This window comes from Chelonoidis abingdonii, chromosome 2, assembly GCF_003597395.2.
Source record: "Chelonoidis abingdonii isolate Lonesome George chromosome 2, CheloAbing_2.0, whole genome shotgun sequence".
NCBI classification, from domain to species: Eukaryota; Metazoa; Chordata; order Testudines; family Testudinidae; genus Chelonoidis; species Chelonoidis abingdonii.
This window is the reverse complement of record NC_133770.1, coordinates 200,818,328-200,835,019: the sequence shown is the minus strand read 5'-3', so window position 1 is coordinate 200,835,019 and position 16,692 is coordinate 200,818,328. Positions and strand designations below refer to the sequence as shown.

Sequence of the window (16,692 nt, the reverse complement as noted above, 5' to 3'; positions counted from 1 at the left end):
ATCAGCAAAATGTCTTGCGGCCTCCAATCGGATTACCCTCATGGGCCACGTGAGGCCCACAGACTGCAGGTTGTCCACCACTGAGCTAGGGTGACCAAGCTATCTTTTCACCTGGGCAGGCCTAGGTCATTTTAGGGCAATGGGGGGGTGAGGAATCTGCATTGTTTCGGTGTGTGCTTAGACTGTTCCAAGGATAATGAGTGGACTTCAGCTGTCAGTTTGGCACGTTTCACAGGCATTATATTAGAAGTTTACAATACAGATAGGATGAATATTCTATTCATATGCAAAACAACAAATATATTTAAATAAATGAGTACCTAACATACATATTATGGCAGCCATGTTTGATATGCTGCAGCTCCAGACAAACTGAACTCTTGAGCTTCCTAGGGATCCAAAGGGAACACTTCTGGAACCCAGTGTAGTGCACTCCAGGGCAGAGGTGCTGGAACTAGGTGCTGCACCCCTTGGCTTGAAGTGGTTTCCATCATATATAGGGTTGACAGTTTGGTTGAATGGCTCTCAGCACCCCCACTATAAAAACTGTTCCAGCACCCCTGCTCCAGGACATAAACACTGGGAAATTCCCAGGGTGCAGCTTGAATGGAGCTGGAGATTCCCCTTCCCAACCTTAAGTAGCTCTCTCTCACTACTCTCCCCTGTTCCAAACCACCCCTCTCACCTTCTTTCTCACTCCCACACAATCACTGGTTCCCCTGAGACAGCTGTAAAAGTAAAACTGAGAGACCAGCCAGGCTCAAAGTCAGCCCAGCCTTGTGGAAGCCACAGTAACCACCCCATTCCGCTATTCATGACATACTGCTAGTTTGAATGTGACATCATAGAAGTCCACTTAGCAGTCACAAGTATGTGTGTGTGGGCGGAAAACATTAGCAGTTCAAAGAGTTCCCATCTATGAAACTATCTGCCCCTTCACTTACCGCTAGTGACAGTCAAGCGCATCACATGGGTTTTGTTTCCACCATGACGACAGCGGTAAATTCCAGAGTCAGAAGATGTAACATTTTGAATGACAAGAATGTCGCTCTCCTGAGTAGCACAGTCTATCATTGCACGCTCCTGATAATCTGAACCATAGGTTTTCCCTTCTGACAAGTTACACAGGACTATGGTATCCATCTGATCCGCTTTAATCCTTTCCCACATCACTTGCCGCACCAAATCTCCAACACTGTAAGAACATCTAAGTGTCACATTTCCCCCTGGTTCAATAATCATGTGGTTGGTTGGTGGCACGGGGACCTCAAAAGAATCTATTAAAAGGAAAGCAAAAAAGACTGTTTATAATGGATACCGGTTACATTTAAGAGCAACAATCTATTCCAGGAAGTACCGTTGAGTATATGCTAATATTACGAGTTAATATGAATTAAATTGGCTTAGACTGAAAGGATGTTTGAAGTCATCTGGTAATTTTAAAATACTGAAAGGGAACACATTACATACCCACATTAACCCCTGACTCCCGACTTTTTAAGGCAACTTCCATCTTTTCATGTACTGTGTATGTAGGGGTAGGCAACCTATGGCACGTGTGCCAAAGCAGCACGCGAGCTGATTTTCATTAGCATTCACACTGCCTGGGTCCTGGCCACCGACCCGGGGAGCTCTGCATTTAAACTGAATTTTAAATGAAGCTTCTTAAACATTTTAACAACCTTATTTACTTTACATGCAACAATAGTTTAGTTATATACTATAGACAAGAGACATTCTAAAAATGTATTACTGGCATGCAAAACCTTAAATTAAAGTGAATAAATGAAGACTCTGCACACCACTTCTGAAAGGTTGCTGACCCTGGTGTATATATACCTTTCTACTATATTCTCCACTCTATGCATCTGATGAAGTGAGTTTTAGCCCACGAAAGCTTATGCCAAATAAATGTGCTAGTCTCTGAGGTACCACAAGTACTCCTCATTGTTTTTACATTACATATGTGCACATATGCACACACTATATTATAACACCTCCATAATGCAGAATGTGAAGACATTTTCAAGTTTATTTTTAATGCATTACCCATTTACCCACAGTGTTGAATAAATCCCCACCCATAAGAAAATTATAGTAACAATCAAGTTAAGATTGAGATGGCACTTTCCTTCTAAAAGTCTGTTTTTCAGTCACATTAATTTTTCTTTTCCAGATTAATAAAAACTTGCCTGCTGTGATCTCTTATCACTATACTTAAAACAAAACCACACCTCAACTCCCTATATCGTTCCAAATCTACATTCATCAGCTAGATTACAGAAGGTACCAGTTAATGAACTGAAGTTCTCCCAACCACAACCCCAGTGCACCTCGAAAAATCCCAGACCTGCCACTGAGGAAAAACTTGCATGATAGCTAAACATTTGACTGTCCTATAATAGATCAGTAACTCCCCAAATGAACTAAATCAGTTACTATCAGCTCAAGAAACTGCCTTCTCAGTTATACAAATTTCTTAAAAGTAATTCTTTTTAAAAATCTTTCTTGTTGAAGTTTCTTAGCCCAGAAGTAATTTTGGAGTGAAATAGTTAGTTGCTTATAAATAAACAAAGCAAGAAAAAAAAATTATCTTCTTTAGGACAACTGTAAATGTTCTTGGCATTCAAAGGACTAAAGAACAGCTTGGTTTCTAACATTAGTTTTTGGATATATGTAAGTCCTAAATGGCAATAGGTATTTGTGTCTTGTTTGGAGACATTTGGTGCTGAAAGAGGTTGGAGATCAAGTTAGTGTAAAAGGAACAGTCCAGGGTGGTCAATGTACTCAATTCCCACTGGTGGTAAGGACTGAAGGGTTGGATCCCATATTGCCTTTGTTCACTTCAGAAGCTTGTCCCAAGATGCATTTCTCAAGCTTCCACATGTGCTTGGTATCATTAACATACGTATGGGGGAGACTGAAGTAAAACAAAATAATACGAAGTCACATTACGTAAATTGAAAACTGGCTGATAGCTCTCAAAATGTAATTGTAAATGAGAAATTTACACTGTACCACAAAGTAGCACCCTCTAACCACCAGATTCACATTCATATACGGTTGTGATATTTCATACAAAATATGCCACATACATGATAAATAATGAAGAAAACAGGTCACTGATACAGAGCCATCTGAATTGCTTGGTACACTGAGCACAAGCAAACAATATGTGTTTTAATACGGCCTAATGCAAAGACATATATCTAGGAACAAAGAATGGAGGCCCAACTTGCAGGCTGAGAGACTCAACCGTGGGAAGCATTGATTCTGAAAAGGGGGTGATCATGGTCCATAATCAGCTCAGCAGGAGCATCTAGTTCAACTATACGGCCAAAGGATTAATGTGATCCTTGGATGTACAAATTTAAGAATATCAAGCAGGAGTAGAGCAGTTATATTGCCTATATATTTGACACTGTTGCAACCACTACTGGAATTATCATCTCCAGTTCTGGTTTCCACACTTCAAGAAGGATGTCGAACAACTGGAGATGGTTCAGAGAAAAGCCACAAGAATGATTGAAGAACTGGAAAATATGCCAGATAGTCAAAAACCTCAAGAAGCTCAATTTATGTAGCTCATCAAAAAGAAAATTAAGGGGGTGACTTGTTCAGAGTTTATATAAGTACCTTCCCGGGGAATAGAAATTTGATGAATAGAACTCTAACGGGCAAGGGTATAACTAAATCTAATGGCTGGAAGTTGAAGCTAGACAAATTCATACTGTACGGTGCAAAATTTTAACAAGGGTAATTAACCTTTGGAACTACTTGCCAAGATTATCAAGAGTGGATGTTTTTCTAAGAGATATAATATGGTTCAAATTAATTCAGAGAAATCTTTCTGACTTGCACTATGCTTAGTCAGACTAGACGATCCTTTCTGGTCTTTACATCCATGACTTTATGAAAAGTGCTATTTCTTCATATTATATTAGTGACCCAATAATATGCAACAGTTACCAGCAGAATAGCATCTTGCAGTAAGAGATCCTATTGTAATATACACACAGGAAGAATAGAGTAAAGGTGGCTGTGGACCTTAAACCTATCATTTTCAGACTTGTATGACCTTAAATACTTGATATTGTGCACTTCAGTCATGATATTGCATTAACCTGGTTATTTTTGATATAATAAATATTAGGATAGGAAGAAAATGAAAATAATAGCCAGACATATTTTAAAAAAATAAAACAAATAAGGATAGCACTGAAATTCCTTGCCAATATGTAGCAGTTTGAGCATCATCCGTCATTTAAACCTGTGAAAGTGGGTGTAAAACGCTGCCATTCTGACACAATAGTATTTTACACATACTGTGTATAGGTGATCCCAGAAGGTGCATGGTAGTGAAGAATCAGGTCTACACATTTCTAATTAAATGCTCCCAATACATGGATCAAAAATACTGCACATTTGCAGCTTTTGTTTTCTTTAATTAGCTCTCTTTATCTTGACACAGGTGTTAGCGCAGTACTTTCCGCCCCCTCCTCCATGTAACAACTTTCTTTTTTTAGCACATCTCACTATATATTTACTTCTTGCTTGGTGTGGGATGAGTGTGCTAGACTCTCTGAATAACATTTTTCCCTGCTAATGCTGGAACTAATTCAGTCACAGTCAGAGCTATCTTCTGGTCTACTCATATCTTGCAGCCATGGGCCCCTCCCCATGGTTTGACGCCACTAGAAATGTGAAAGAAAATCTCTACTTTTGTCTCTTCAAACTATGAGTCTCTATCCATATTTCTTGCTATCATAGCCTTGAAAATGTAAATGGATATCAACCAATGTAAATTAATTGCTAGGGTTTAAGAGTACGAGCAGTTAAGCTCAAATTCTGCAACAGGAAGTTGGCTGGAGCTAAGGATTCCAATATCTATTCTCAATATCCTGTAACAAAAAGTTCCAGATTTAGGGTTGAAAGAACTTTTTGTTTTGAATTAAAAAAGTTAATTTATAGTTTTAAAAAGTTTTAAAAATCAAAATGAAATGGTTCTAAATTATCTAAACAATTTTTTTTGATCTGATCTAAAAAAAAACAGATTTTCAGCTTCTGAAAATTTTCAATATTCCTACTTTTTGTTCTGATTGGACATGGGAAAGTTTTTTTAAAAAAATTTTGAAAATTCTTGCAGGACAAGAGAACTGTTTCCTACCCAGTTCTAATACTTTTCTCACTCTTCGGTCAACCTTACTTAGTTTTTGTTTCTTCACTGGCAAATCATTCAGACACCAGGCTCTCCTCCTTCCAGCTAGTTTTTCATTCATTTTTCAGGTCGGTATATATGACTATTACTGCTTATCACAAGTTGCATTATTTCCAGATTTACAGTCTTGTAAACCTAATATTCGTTCTTGAGTTTAACTTTACTTTATAAACGTCACACATTACTGTCTTGTTAAATTTTTGATATAGAAAGACAATTACGGTAACCTTAAACATTGATCCTGCCAATGTGAGCAAGGCGTAGCTCAGTGAAAAGAAAGAAAATGGCTAATGATATCCTATGCATTCTTGTGGCTTTGCATGTTGTTTTGTCTATTTTGAACAGTTTATTTTTGGATATATTTAGATTTTGTTTTGCATAATGCTGGAAAATTTCACATCTGATTAGACACACAATGAGATCTAATAGATAGCTCTCTTGATTCTCTTCTAGTACCCTGAAAATCTGTTCCCAGATTGGTCTAATTTTAATTCTCTGCAGAATGAGGATAATGATACTCACCTTTGCAAAGAGTTTTGAGATCCTGTGATGAAAAGTTAATTATTACTCTTGCTATGTTCATACATATACACTCATGCAGGGTGATGCAAGCTGATGATAGGCAGGTACACTTGCTGCCTAGCAACAATCTAAGTCAAGGCATGAGTACACGTGGTTGCCGTGGGAAGCACTCCACCTGAGCTCATCACTTACAGTCAACATCAGAGTGCATCTAGTTCAACGATATGGGTAGGGAGCAGCCTATGGGTAGGGAGCAGGGGCACCTCAACAAATTACTTTTGCATATTTTTCATATCCCTGCAGGTGGTAACAATTTTGCAGCTATTTTTGCTCCTACTTACTTTTTCAAAGACAAATAGATATGGGGGAACCTCAGCAGGTTCCAAGGTTCCACTTGATTAGCATAAACCAGTACACAGCCTTCACTACAAACATGTTCTCCCTTCTCTGCCCAGAATAAGGAGGATACTTTTTTATGGATTCTTGTTTTACTGTAATCTAATCCAGAACTACGAACAAAAGATTTCAATTTTGAATCTGCACTGTACAATCCTTCATTTATTTTGATTCCATCCAGGTATTACAGGTTTCTTCCTTATTAAAAATGAGGCAGGTTGTTTCATACTAAGCTTCTTAGTACCAGATAACTCTAGTACCAAATAGATAAATAAGAGAAACCCATACATCACGTAAGAGAAACCCATCTACTGCACGTTTCATCTCCATTTCCTTCTTTCCTTATTAAATTCCCAACTATACTGTTTAGTTGACAAATGAGCCAAAAGAAAGGCTTATCTTTAGAGGCAGCAGTGGAAAGAGGATCTGGGATACTTTAAGAATATTAACAAGTAAGCTCCTTTCAATGGACTCCACTGAAGTACTGGAAGTCTAACCATCCCAATTTATAGTTCCCCTCACACTTTTCTCATCTCCTATCTGGGCTCATTCTGCAGATTAGTCATAAAATGCGGTATATTTTCCCAGCACAACATGTTTGTTGGTCTGTTCTATGGAGCCTATTACCCAGCTCCATCATTTTAAATATTTTAAGTTACCACTGTACACTTTCCACTTCCCTCCACCATTGCATTATGTGATAATATGCATATTCCATTAACACAAAATTTAATAAAATCAAATTTTTTCTTTAGGGAAAGGGAAAAAACAGCTCCAGATTTAAGCTACTGGGTTTCAGAGGGGTAATGGTGGACAGTGCAGATATTATGTGCTTAAGTCAAGGTGAATTCAATCGTAGTTGCAGCAGTATAATGCTGTGGAATAATAGTTGGCAAACTAAATAATTTTTGTCATATACACAGATATATTCAAAAAGATATAATTTGACAGCAGCCTTAAAATTAAGAATGCGCTATGTCTAGAACAACCTTCACATTTCATACTGTTAGCCTATGAACCAGATTCCCATGAAGTTTTGCGGTTATGCTAAGCAAGGAAAATTTCCAGTGTGCTCTATTACTCCTAGGAGAAATTCTCAACCAAAAAATTAAAAATTCTGCACACGTTATAAAATTCTGCATATTTTATTTCTCAAAATAACAAAAGAGAATCATGCCAGTTTCAATTATTTTTTAGTAATGTATTGCAAATACCTGTCAGCAAGTATGCCTGTAACAACACAGACAATAAAAAAGATTCAGGAAATATTTTTTGACAAATAGATTCCTTACTCAGCATAATAATGCAGAATTTTGAGTAATAATTCATTGAAACTATAATACAGGAACCTACTTCCTATACTCTTCAGAAATAGTGCAAAGGCTTGGGGGAATCACAGGTAATGGAGGAGCTGAGGGAGAGGGAAGTAATTGCTGAGGAGCCTAGAAGTGAACCTGAAAGGTTGTTGGGTGTGGATGGGAGAAGTATGGAACAGGTTTCTTGTAGGGTAGGATTGTTAGAGAGTTAGGGAACCTTGCCCATGACCCTGACTGACCCCTAGATTCTACCATTGTCAGGCACATCTTCCCACCTCCATGTGTCCCTGCACCCGACTCCCCATTCAGCCAGGCATAGCTGTCCTGTCCCCATTCAGCCACCCCCCCCAAGTGGCCCTGCACCCCCCCCACCCAACAGGGCTGCCTAGAGGTAGGGGCAAGTGGGGCAACTTGTCCCAAGCCCCAGGCTCTGCAGGGGCCCCCACGAGAATGGCTGAGGCTCCCTCCCCGGCCCTAGCCCGAGTTGACCCTGCCCCTCTTCCAGAGCCTCAGCGAAACCAAGACCATCGCTGAACAGCTGCAGCGTGGCTCCGGCGGGGCCCCTGAGCCCTGTCCTGCTCAGAGCTGCATGCTGAGGGGGCAGGGCTGCGAGCTCCAGCGGGGTCTGAGCTCCTCCACTTGACCTTGAGCTCGCAGTCCCATCCCCTGACCACGTGGCTCTGAGCAGGGCAGAGCTCAGGGGCCCCGCTGGAGCCACACTGCAGCTGTTCAGTGACAGTTCTGGATACGCTGAGGCTCCGGGTGAGGGGGGAACTGGGAGTAAGGAGCCAGGGCCCCAGGGGTTGGATAAGGGGCAGGGAGTCCCAGGGACAGTCAGGGCACAGGGAGGGGGCCAGAGGTGGGGGGGCGGTTCAAATGGGGGGTTTGGATTGGTGTCCAGGGCTGTCAGGACTTGCGGGGCAGGGCGGTGATTAAGGTCGGGGCAGTCAGGGACATGGACAGGGGGGGGTCCAGGGGGTGTTGGGGAGGGTCCTTCTAAGGAGGTGAGGGGACCATGGATCAGATGGGTAGGGGATCTGAGGGCGGACAGCTGGGGGGCAGAGTGGAGGGCTCGGATGGGGCAGGCAGCTGTCTGGAGGCACGGCCAGGCTTTTGGAGGCACAGCCTTCCCTACCTAAAGCTCATTCAGCAGTTTGAGGTTTGCAGAAAGCAAGCTGTTAGCTTTTCCATTAGGGCTACCATCCCTTTTCACTTCTCAGTGCCAAATTATAGTCTATATTTAATTTCAGTGCCATAGGGAGATCATGTCAGGGGAAGTAGCTTCATTTAAAATTTGCCACTGGGGAGGATCACATGAGAAAGCAATTTCCTTCCCAACCTACAAGGGAGACCTCCTCCCTGCATTCCCTGAGGCTTCAGAGGGTTAGTCAGTGGTTCTCAAACTTTTTGTGCTGGTGACCCTTTCACATAGCAAACCTGTGAGTGTAATCCCCTCCTATAAATTAAAAACACTTTTTAATCTATTTAACACTATTATAAACGCTGAGGTAAAGCGGGGTTGAGTGGAGGCGACAGCTTTGCGACCCCAGTAATAACCTTGTGACCCGAGGGTCCGACCTCCCATTGAGAACCCCTAGGTTATTTATTTGAGCACTTCTGTCCATTCACATGCATGTGCTGTTTTGAGTATTCGTTTCACAACATAGGCTCATCCCAGATTCTAGAACAAGCTCAATGCTCAGTTTGTGGAGTATGTAACAAAGCTATTACTAAGACAAACCCACAGTAACCTTCTCAGTTTGTGAGGGACCCCATGGAGCCAGTCCTCAGAAACAGATAAATGCATAGTGGTTAAGTCCATTAATGGCTATTAGCCAGGATGGGTAAGAATGGGTGTCCCTAGCCTCTGTTGTCAGAGGTGGAGATGGATGGCAGGAGAGAGATCACTTGATCATTACCGTTAGGTCACTGGCATTGCCACTGTCGGTAGACCAGATACTGGCTGGATGGACCTTTGGTTTGACCCAGTATGGCTGTTCTTATGTTCTAACCTAAATGAACCCAAAGTTATGGAGCAGATATGAGTCAAGGGAAGCCAGCAGAGTATCAGAAACCTGGAAAAATTCTGACTGGATGGGTCAGGCGTTTGGTCACAAGCTGAGGTGTTCAAAAGTTTTGGATTTTTTTTAAGCAGAATTTTTTATTGTTTCTTTAAACAATCAACACAACAAGCAGCAAATATTTGGCCACACACTTCTGAAACCCCAAACCATATTCAGGTTTTGGCAGACTAATTTCAGATTTTCAATTAAAAAACACACAACAAATTTTGAAGCAAAGCAGACATTGTCCCTGATATTTTTCTGCTTTTTAAACCCCCCTAGTTTTCGATCCAGAAAAAGTTTTGACGGAAAATATTTGTCCAACCCTTTTAATGAGCTTTAGTGCCTTTTAGCACTAGCTGGTGCTGAGAACCAGTGATACCTTGTAAAGAAGTTTTCTCAAAACTGGTTTGTGCCGAGATGCAGAAGGTTTATTTTTCCCAGGGCCATTTTTTTTTGGGGGGGGAGCAAGTGGGGCAATTTGTGCCAGGCCCCATAGGGGCCCCCACAAGAATATAGTATCGCAATTTTTTTTATGGAAGGGGCCCCCAAAATTGCTTTGCCCCAGGCCCCTTGAATCCTCTGGGCAGCCCTGCTACCCACTCCCATATGGCCCTGCACCCACACTCCCATTCAGCCCTTGGCTAAGTGTTGTCACCCTACTAGCTCCTGTGCCCTCACCCAAGTCCATGCCCTCAACTAGACCAGTCTGTGTGATACCATCCCCACAGCAGCCCCATGTGCCCCACTCTGTGTCCCTCCCCCACACCCAGTGGTTCCTCACCTGAGCCTGCGGGTGTGGCACTATGAAGAAGGCAGCCTCTCCCTCTCCCTCTCTGAAGCTAGCTGCTCCAGCCCGTGAGCCAGCTGCCCTCTTTTCTGGTGCCACATTAGCCCCTGGTCAGCAAAAGGTGTAATTGCAGTTTCCCTTTGCCTCCCCGTCAGAATCAATTATTTGGGGTGGCAGGGCGTGTAAATCTGCAGGGGACATTAATTCTGTGCTTGGCAGTGGTGCAAGACTAGTGTATATGTTGACACATATTATGCCACATATGACTAAAAATAAATGTGCTTATTAGACACAAATAGGTTTGGTTCTGTTACTTGAGTGACTGGTTATAAATTGCATTGAAGCTAAAAAAAGGGAAGAAGGCGGCAGACATAGTATAAACAAGTATGGTTTAAAAATAAGTAGCTTTGTAATCACTTTAGAACAAAAAAATCCACATGATTGCCGCAAGGCTGCTCTTCAAATTAGTAACATTAACTTTTCTGTTTTGTTCTGTCTAATATTTTGCTAAATAACAGGCTCAATCAGCTAATCTGATATCTTATATGCTAATACCTGTAACAATAACATCCCATTTTCTTCCTCCAAATATCCCTTCTTTCAACCAATCTTCCATATGCTATTCCTCCTAATAAATAAATACTGAGGGGTGGTGGTTGTTTTTTTTTTTTAATAAAATCAGTTTTAAGAAGTGGAATTAATACATAAAGAAACTATATGACCTTTTATCATCTAAGCAATCTTGCCACTCCTTTCTCCAGTTCCAGTTGTCATTTCCTGTCTACCTAGAGATTGAGAGAACTTCAGGGCTGAAAACCTTCAAGTTTCCTAATGGCATTTTCCCTACACTGTGTATATGATCATGTAAAGTTCTCTTGTACTACACTTTACATTTTCATTTAAAAATGTGAAAATAATTTCTACCATGTTCCTGTGTAGATATACCACTAATATTATAGCTAGAGTTAAGAAATGATCTAATTAAGGAATCTACCAAGATACTGTCACATTTGCAAGGTATCTAGTTACATTGCATTTCCATATATTTTCCAATGATTGCCTATTTTCATCATTTATAACAGGACTTTTTGTCTCCAGCCAGGCACAAGTATTTGGGACATTGATCCTTCTCTTTAGGAGAAGGATCAGAGTTGGCAATGTTATCATAATTAGAAAAAGATGTCCCACTCTGGGTGCCACAGAGATTTTCTGTAAAGACTCCAGCACAGTGATTTCTGAACTGAATGTGAAAACAAAAAGCCTGGAGATGAAGGGACTCTCCCTCACTGCGCAATAAAGAATTGTGCAAACTACAGTATTCAAGAGGAATAAATGCAGACATCTTTATTTCAGGTTTCAAAGTAGCAGCCACGTTAGTCTGTATCTGCGAAAAGAACAGGAGCACCTTAGAGACTAACAAATTTATTTGAGCATAAGCTTTCGTGGGTTACAGCCCACTTCATTGGATGCATGTAGTGGAAAATACAGTAGGAAGATATTTTTTATATATATATATATACATACACACACACACACACACACACACACATATACACACACCCACACAGAACATGAAACAATGGGTGTTACCATACACATTATAAGAATGATCAGTTAAGGTGAGCTCTTATCTATTATTATTATTAATAGCTCACCTTAACTGATCACTCTCCCTACAGTGCGTATGCTAACACCTATTGTTTCATGTTCTCTGTATGTATATATCTTCCTACTGTATTTTCCACTACATGCATCTGAAGAAGTGGGCTGTAGCCCACAAAAGCTAATGCTCAAATAAATTTGTTAGTCTCTAAGGTGCAACAAGTACTCTTGATCTTTATTTCAGTTGCCATTACAAAATATTTTCCATCATTGGAAAGACTCATCCAAATTACTTATCTTGCACACTTTTCTCACTGTAGGATAACTGCCTCTGGAAATTTCCACTACATGCATCTGACAAAGTGGGTATTCACCCACGAAACCTTATGCTCCAATACATCTGTTTATCTATAGGGTGCCACAGGACTCTGTCGCTTTTTGCATCCTATATACATTCCATTCCGTTCCCCCTTCAGTCAATCCTTTTACCCGAACATGCCAGGAGAGAACTAAATCCCTCCACATAGCCTTTTGTATTAGTTTAACCTGAAATTTGTTTAATTAAATCAGTGCAAGTCTGTATGTAGACGAAGTATCAGAATAGAAGAGTGAGGGACCACACAGCTTATTTTAGACCTAGACTTCCCGTGCCTGCAAAAAGACGAAGAAAAAGGTGTTCTTCACAATCTGAGCCTCTTCTTAAGAAGAAAAATGGGTTCCTTCCACCTGTTTCTTTTCTCTCTACCTTCTCTACTGAAGGGAAATGGTGAACTTCAGTCTGTACCCCTTTCCCCCAAACAGAAAACAAGCAGCAAAAAAGAAGCTTTTAACAATCACATCTCCGTGGCAGGTATCTAGGAAGGGCAGTCTCACTTGGTTTGAGCCACTTCCTTTTCTATTAATTGTTAACAATGTGCTTGCCACTGTAGAAGACACAAAGACTGTCCTTGCCCTTGGGAGCTCACACTAAGAGAGAGATAACGAGCAAAGGCCCATCAGAATCATGTCTTCTTTCCAGCTACAGTAAGTGGCTGATAATTTTTCACTATAAATCTATGAACCTCATTCCATACTTAGACACAGATAAGCTGAAAAAATGTTATTTAAGGTGAATAAGGACATGGGAAAAATATATGTAATGTACTGCTTTAAGCAAACAGAAGAACTGCAATCTAGAAGGTAGCGCTCAGTGTCAGTATATAATTGCATTAGTTAAGAACAATTGTGCTCTCTCTCTGCTATCACAGAACAGAGCAGATCACTTTATTTAAAATGTGATAGTACTTAATAGGTACATCTGGCATTGAAACACTATTAATAAACTACCTCTCATATTTAGTATTGCTCAGGAAATGCATCCCCCTGGGGCAAATGGGCCATTATCATTGATTGATTGAAGCACAAATTTTGTGAAAAATTAAACTATTTCTCTTTGCATTACTATCTTTCAGAGAGAGCTCTGAAACCAGAGAAAGAACTCAAATAAACTTTTCCAAGATGTAACAGGTGATATGCAGAATTCACATCACAAACCATAAAAGGATGTCTCTGGCTTTACCACTAGTTTCCATTTTAAACCTCATATGCCTTGACCGTTTAGTTATAAAACTCTTCCCTTGACTGCAGATTTTAAGGCGCCCACTTTGTTTAAGTAATAGGATACACACAGATTAACAACAAAGGCGTAGTGTATAGGAATAGACTACTATCCCTTCAAATAGCTTGAGTACGCCAGTCATGCTAACCATGTTTTCTATGTTTTAGAAGCCCCAAGAACCCAAACACAGAACTATAGCGGCAGCGTCTACAGGTAGCAAGGCCCCACGTACTGCTTATATTCAGTAAATATGATTACTTGAACTCCACTATCCCCATATAGTTCTGTCTTATCAGATTTGTTGTGTAAAAAGCAAACCACATAACGAAAGACAAGCAAGGTATCTGAACCTGTGGTGAGCCCGAACACTGAGGAAACTCCAGTTGCCAATGAACAGCTAGTCTTTTTTCATCTTCTCTTGGCCAGGAGGCTGTGACACAGTCATTCCTAATGTTGCCACAGTCATTCCTAATGTCGGCACAGTCAACTCACTCTTACCTGAGTTTAGAGTCAATCACCACAAAAAAACTGAAGTGGGTACGCCTCACAGCAGCTCATGTCATTGGCGACAAAGGCTGACATAGGCATCGAGCACCTGTTCTTTCTAAATGCCACAGGCTCCCAGGACTCTTCCAAAAAGGATTTTGAAAGGCTTGGTCCTAATCTACAAAAGACTTGTTGCACTGGAACCTATTTAAGCAGTACCTCAGTGAATGCCTTGCTCTCCACAGGGATAACACAACACTGGGAACAGAACGTTCTTGGTGCTAGGCGATCAGAAATGATCAGGCTGAGTCCAAGCCAGCTGTCATTCAGATCAGATGGTAGAATCTATTGTTCAGTAACTTCTGCCCACAAAAATAAATGCCCTTAAAATAAATAATCAAGTATCCATGCCCTTTTGCCTGAAGGGAATTTTTTTTTGAGGGGAGAGGGGGGCTCTTGTGCTATTTTAGATACCTACTGATAAGTACAATATAAAAACGTTAGGTAGATGTAGATGGGTAAATTAGATCTAGAGGATTCAGCCTCTGTAACATTTCCAGGATGACAACTGTATGAGAAAAGCAGTTTAACATCGGACAGGTCTGTGTATGTACACGTAGCACAAAAAGCAAGATGTTGGTGTTGCCGTTTCTCAAGAAGGGGTGAATAAGAGGATAGTCTGCAGTTGTGTAGGCGATGCAAATGTAGGAGTTTTGTGGTGTGAACACGAGTATGGTACGTTCCAGGTGAGAGAATGGGAGTAGGTGCCTCACACTTTCATGTGGAAGATGCAGAGTGTAGGCATGATTATCTCATCATTTTGAGTGGTGGGTGGGCAATAGTATAGTGACACATAAATGGTTGTTTGTGGTATCTTAACTGTCTACTTTCCATACTTTCAGATGCTTGATTTTGTTGATTCTTTTCAGTTTATCATTGTCTTAGAATTTCCTGTCTTTATTTTGTTTTTGTTTTTTATTCAAATGGTCTACATTTTTATTTCCTTCTAGAACTCCTAGGTGTTTACAATCTAAACTTCAACTTAATTAATTCTTTTGGATGAGGATTTTGTTCGGTAAATAAATAATAATTTAAAAAAAAAACCTGTGTTTTGCAAAAATTAGTCTCTGACCTCTTGAGTTACATTTTACAAGTGTAGCTATACCAAACTTCATATCCCTAATCAGCTCAACTACTGACTTCAGAAAGTCCAGCAATTGGTCATAGACCTGGGGTCAAAGTGCATTCTCCCAATGAAATTCAGCAGCATCTGTGGAATTTAAGCTTCATTTTAGGATGGTTAGAGCAGCTTCTAGCCTTTATGGTCCTAAAGAAAATCTCCCAAACATGAACAGAGTGCAAACATGTACAGTGCTGAGTGTGCTGCAGGAAGAAACCCTGAAACATAGCTATATGCGATGGGCAAACTCCCTACATTCAGCTCAATTTGTGGCATCTTAATGGAGCTTTCTCTGTGGGTTTTTTGGGTAATAGGAAGTGGTTGCGGTTCACACAAGATAGGAATACTACTAAGAAGGCCCTGAAAGAACTCTAAACAGCTTTGTGTACTCGCAGACCACAGCAAGACACACTATCATAAAAATGACACAGCTGGCAAACATTTCCCTGGTGGACACTAGAGTTTTCAAATGCCCTGTTTAATCAAATCAAATAAAGACAGAATGTACCATCAGGGTCTCTACAGCAATATTCTAGATGTTCATTATTTCATCCACTTACAGATGCTGCACTCATATATCTAAACAACATACTTGGTGTTTACACTAAAAATACCTGTAGTTTTATTTGGTGCTTAAGTATTTCAGCAAATACAACTAAAGTCAATGTGGACAATCAACAAATTAGCCACTTGTTGCCATATTTACCTAGTGACAAACTTCAAGGGTCTGCCATGAACCTTGCATAATAATTTATACCAGTGCAAAATGGATGTAAAATGCTACCAAATCAGAATGGTAGCAATCCACTCTTTGTAATCACTTTGCTTGGGTGTTAAAGTACTATCCAAGGTGCAAAGTAGAGGATAACCCACCTCAAGGCCTCTATGGAGTATAAAATAGGACTGACTGGTAAAACAAGGATTCTATATCACACACAAAAAATAAGGCTTTGATATTTGCTTTTTCATTCCAGATCTGGCAGACTAAGGACTTGAACCAGAGTCTCCCACATCCATAGGTACACAGATGTGGATGGGACTTCCTGATCGATTCCAGATCCCCAGCTATCATAAGCTACCTCATCATGTCATCCCAGTCATAAAATTTATCAAGCTCCATCTTAAAACTAGCTAGGTTGTTTGCCCCCCACTAACTCTATTGGGAGGTAGTCTAGAACCTCACTCCTTTCATGGTTAGAAACCTTCTTCTATTTTCCAACCTAAAAGGTACTCATGGCAAATTTATATGAATTTGTTATTGTGCAAACATTGTTCTTTAGATTGTCCTTTACCTCCCTCCCCAATATATTTATAGAGAGCAATAATATCCCTGTCTCAGCCTTAGTTTTGCTAAAATAAACAAGCCAAGCTCTTTTAGACTTGTCTTGTAAGACAGACTCCCCATTCTCCTGATCATCCTGGTACAGCCTTTTTCTGTACCTGTTCCCATTTGAATTCCTCTTTCTTGAACATGAGTGACCAGAACCATACACAGTATTACCAGTGCCTTGTACAAAGATAT

General features: G+C 40.4%; 1 protein-coding gene across 2 annotated transcripts in view; it reads right to left on the bottom strand.

The window, feature by feature from the left end:
- Positions 1-16,692, bottom strand: part of CD226 (CD226 molecule) — a 39,369-nt gene that overhangs the window by 16,232 nt on the left and 6,445 nt on the right. For both annotated transcript variants that reach the window (XM_032803417.2, XM_075062923.1), the window contains exon 3: positions 945-1,277. In XM_032803417.2, the coding sequence (XP_032659308.1) occupies positions 945-1,277 (333 nt within the window). The remainder of the gene's footprint in view (positions 1-944; positions 1,278-16,692) is intronic.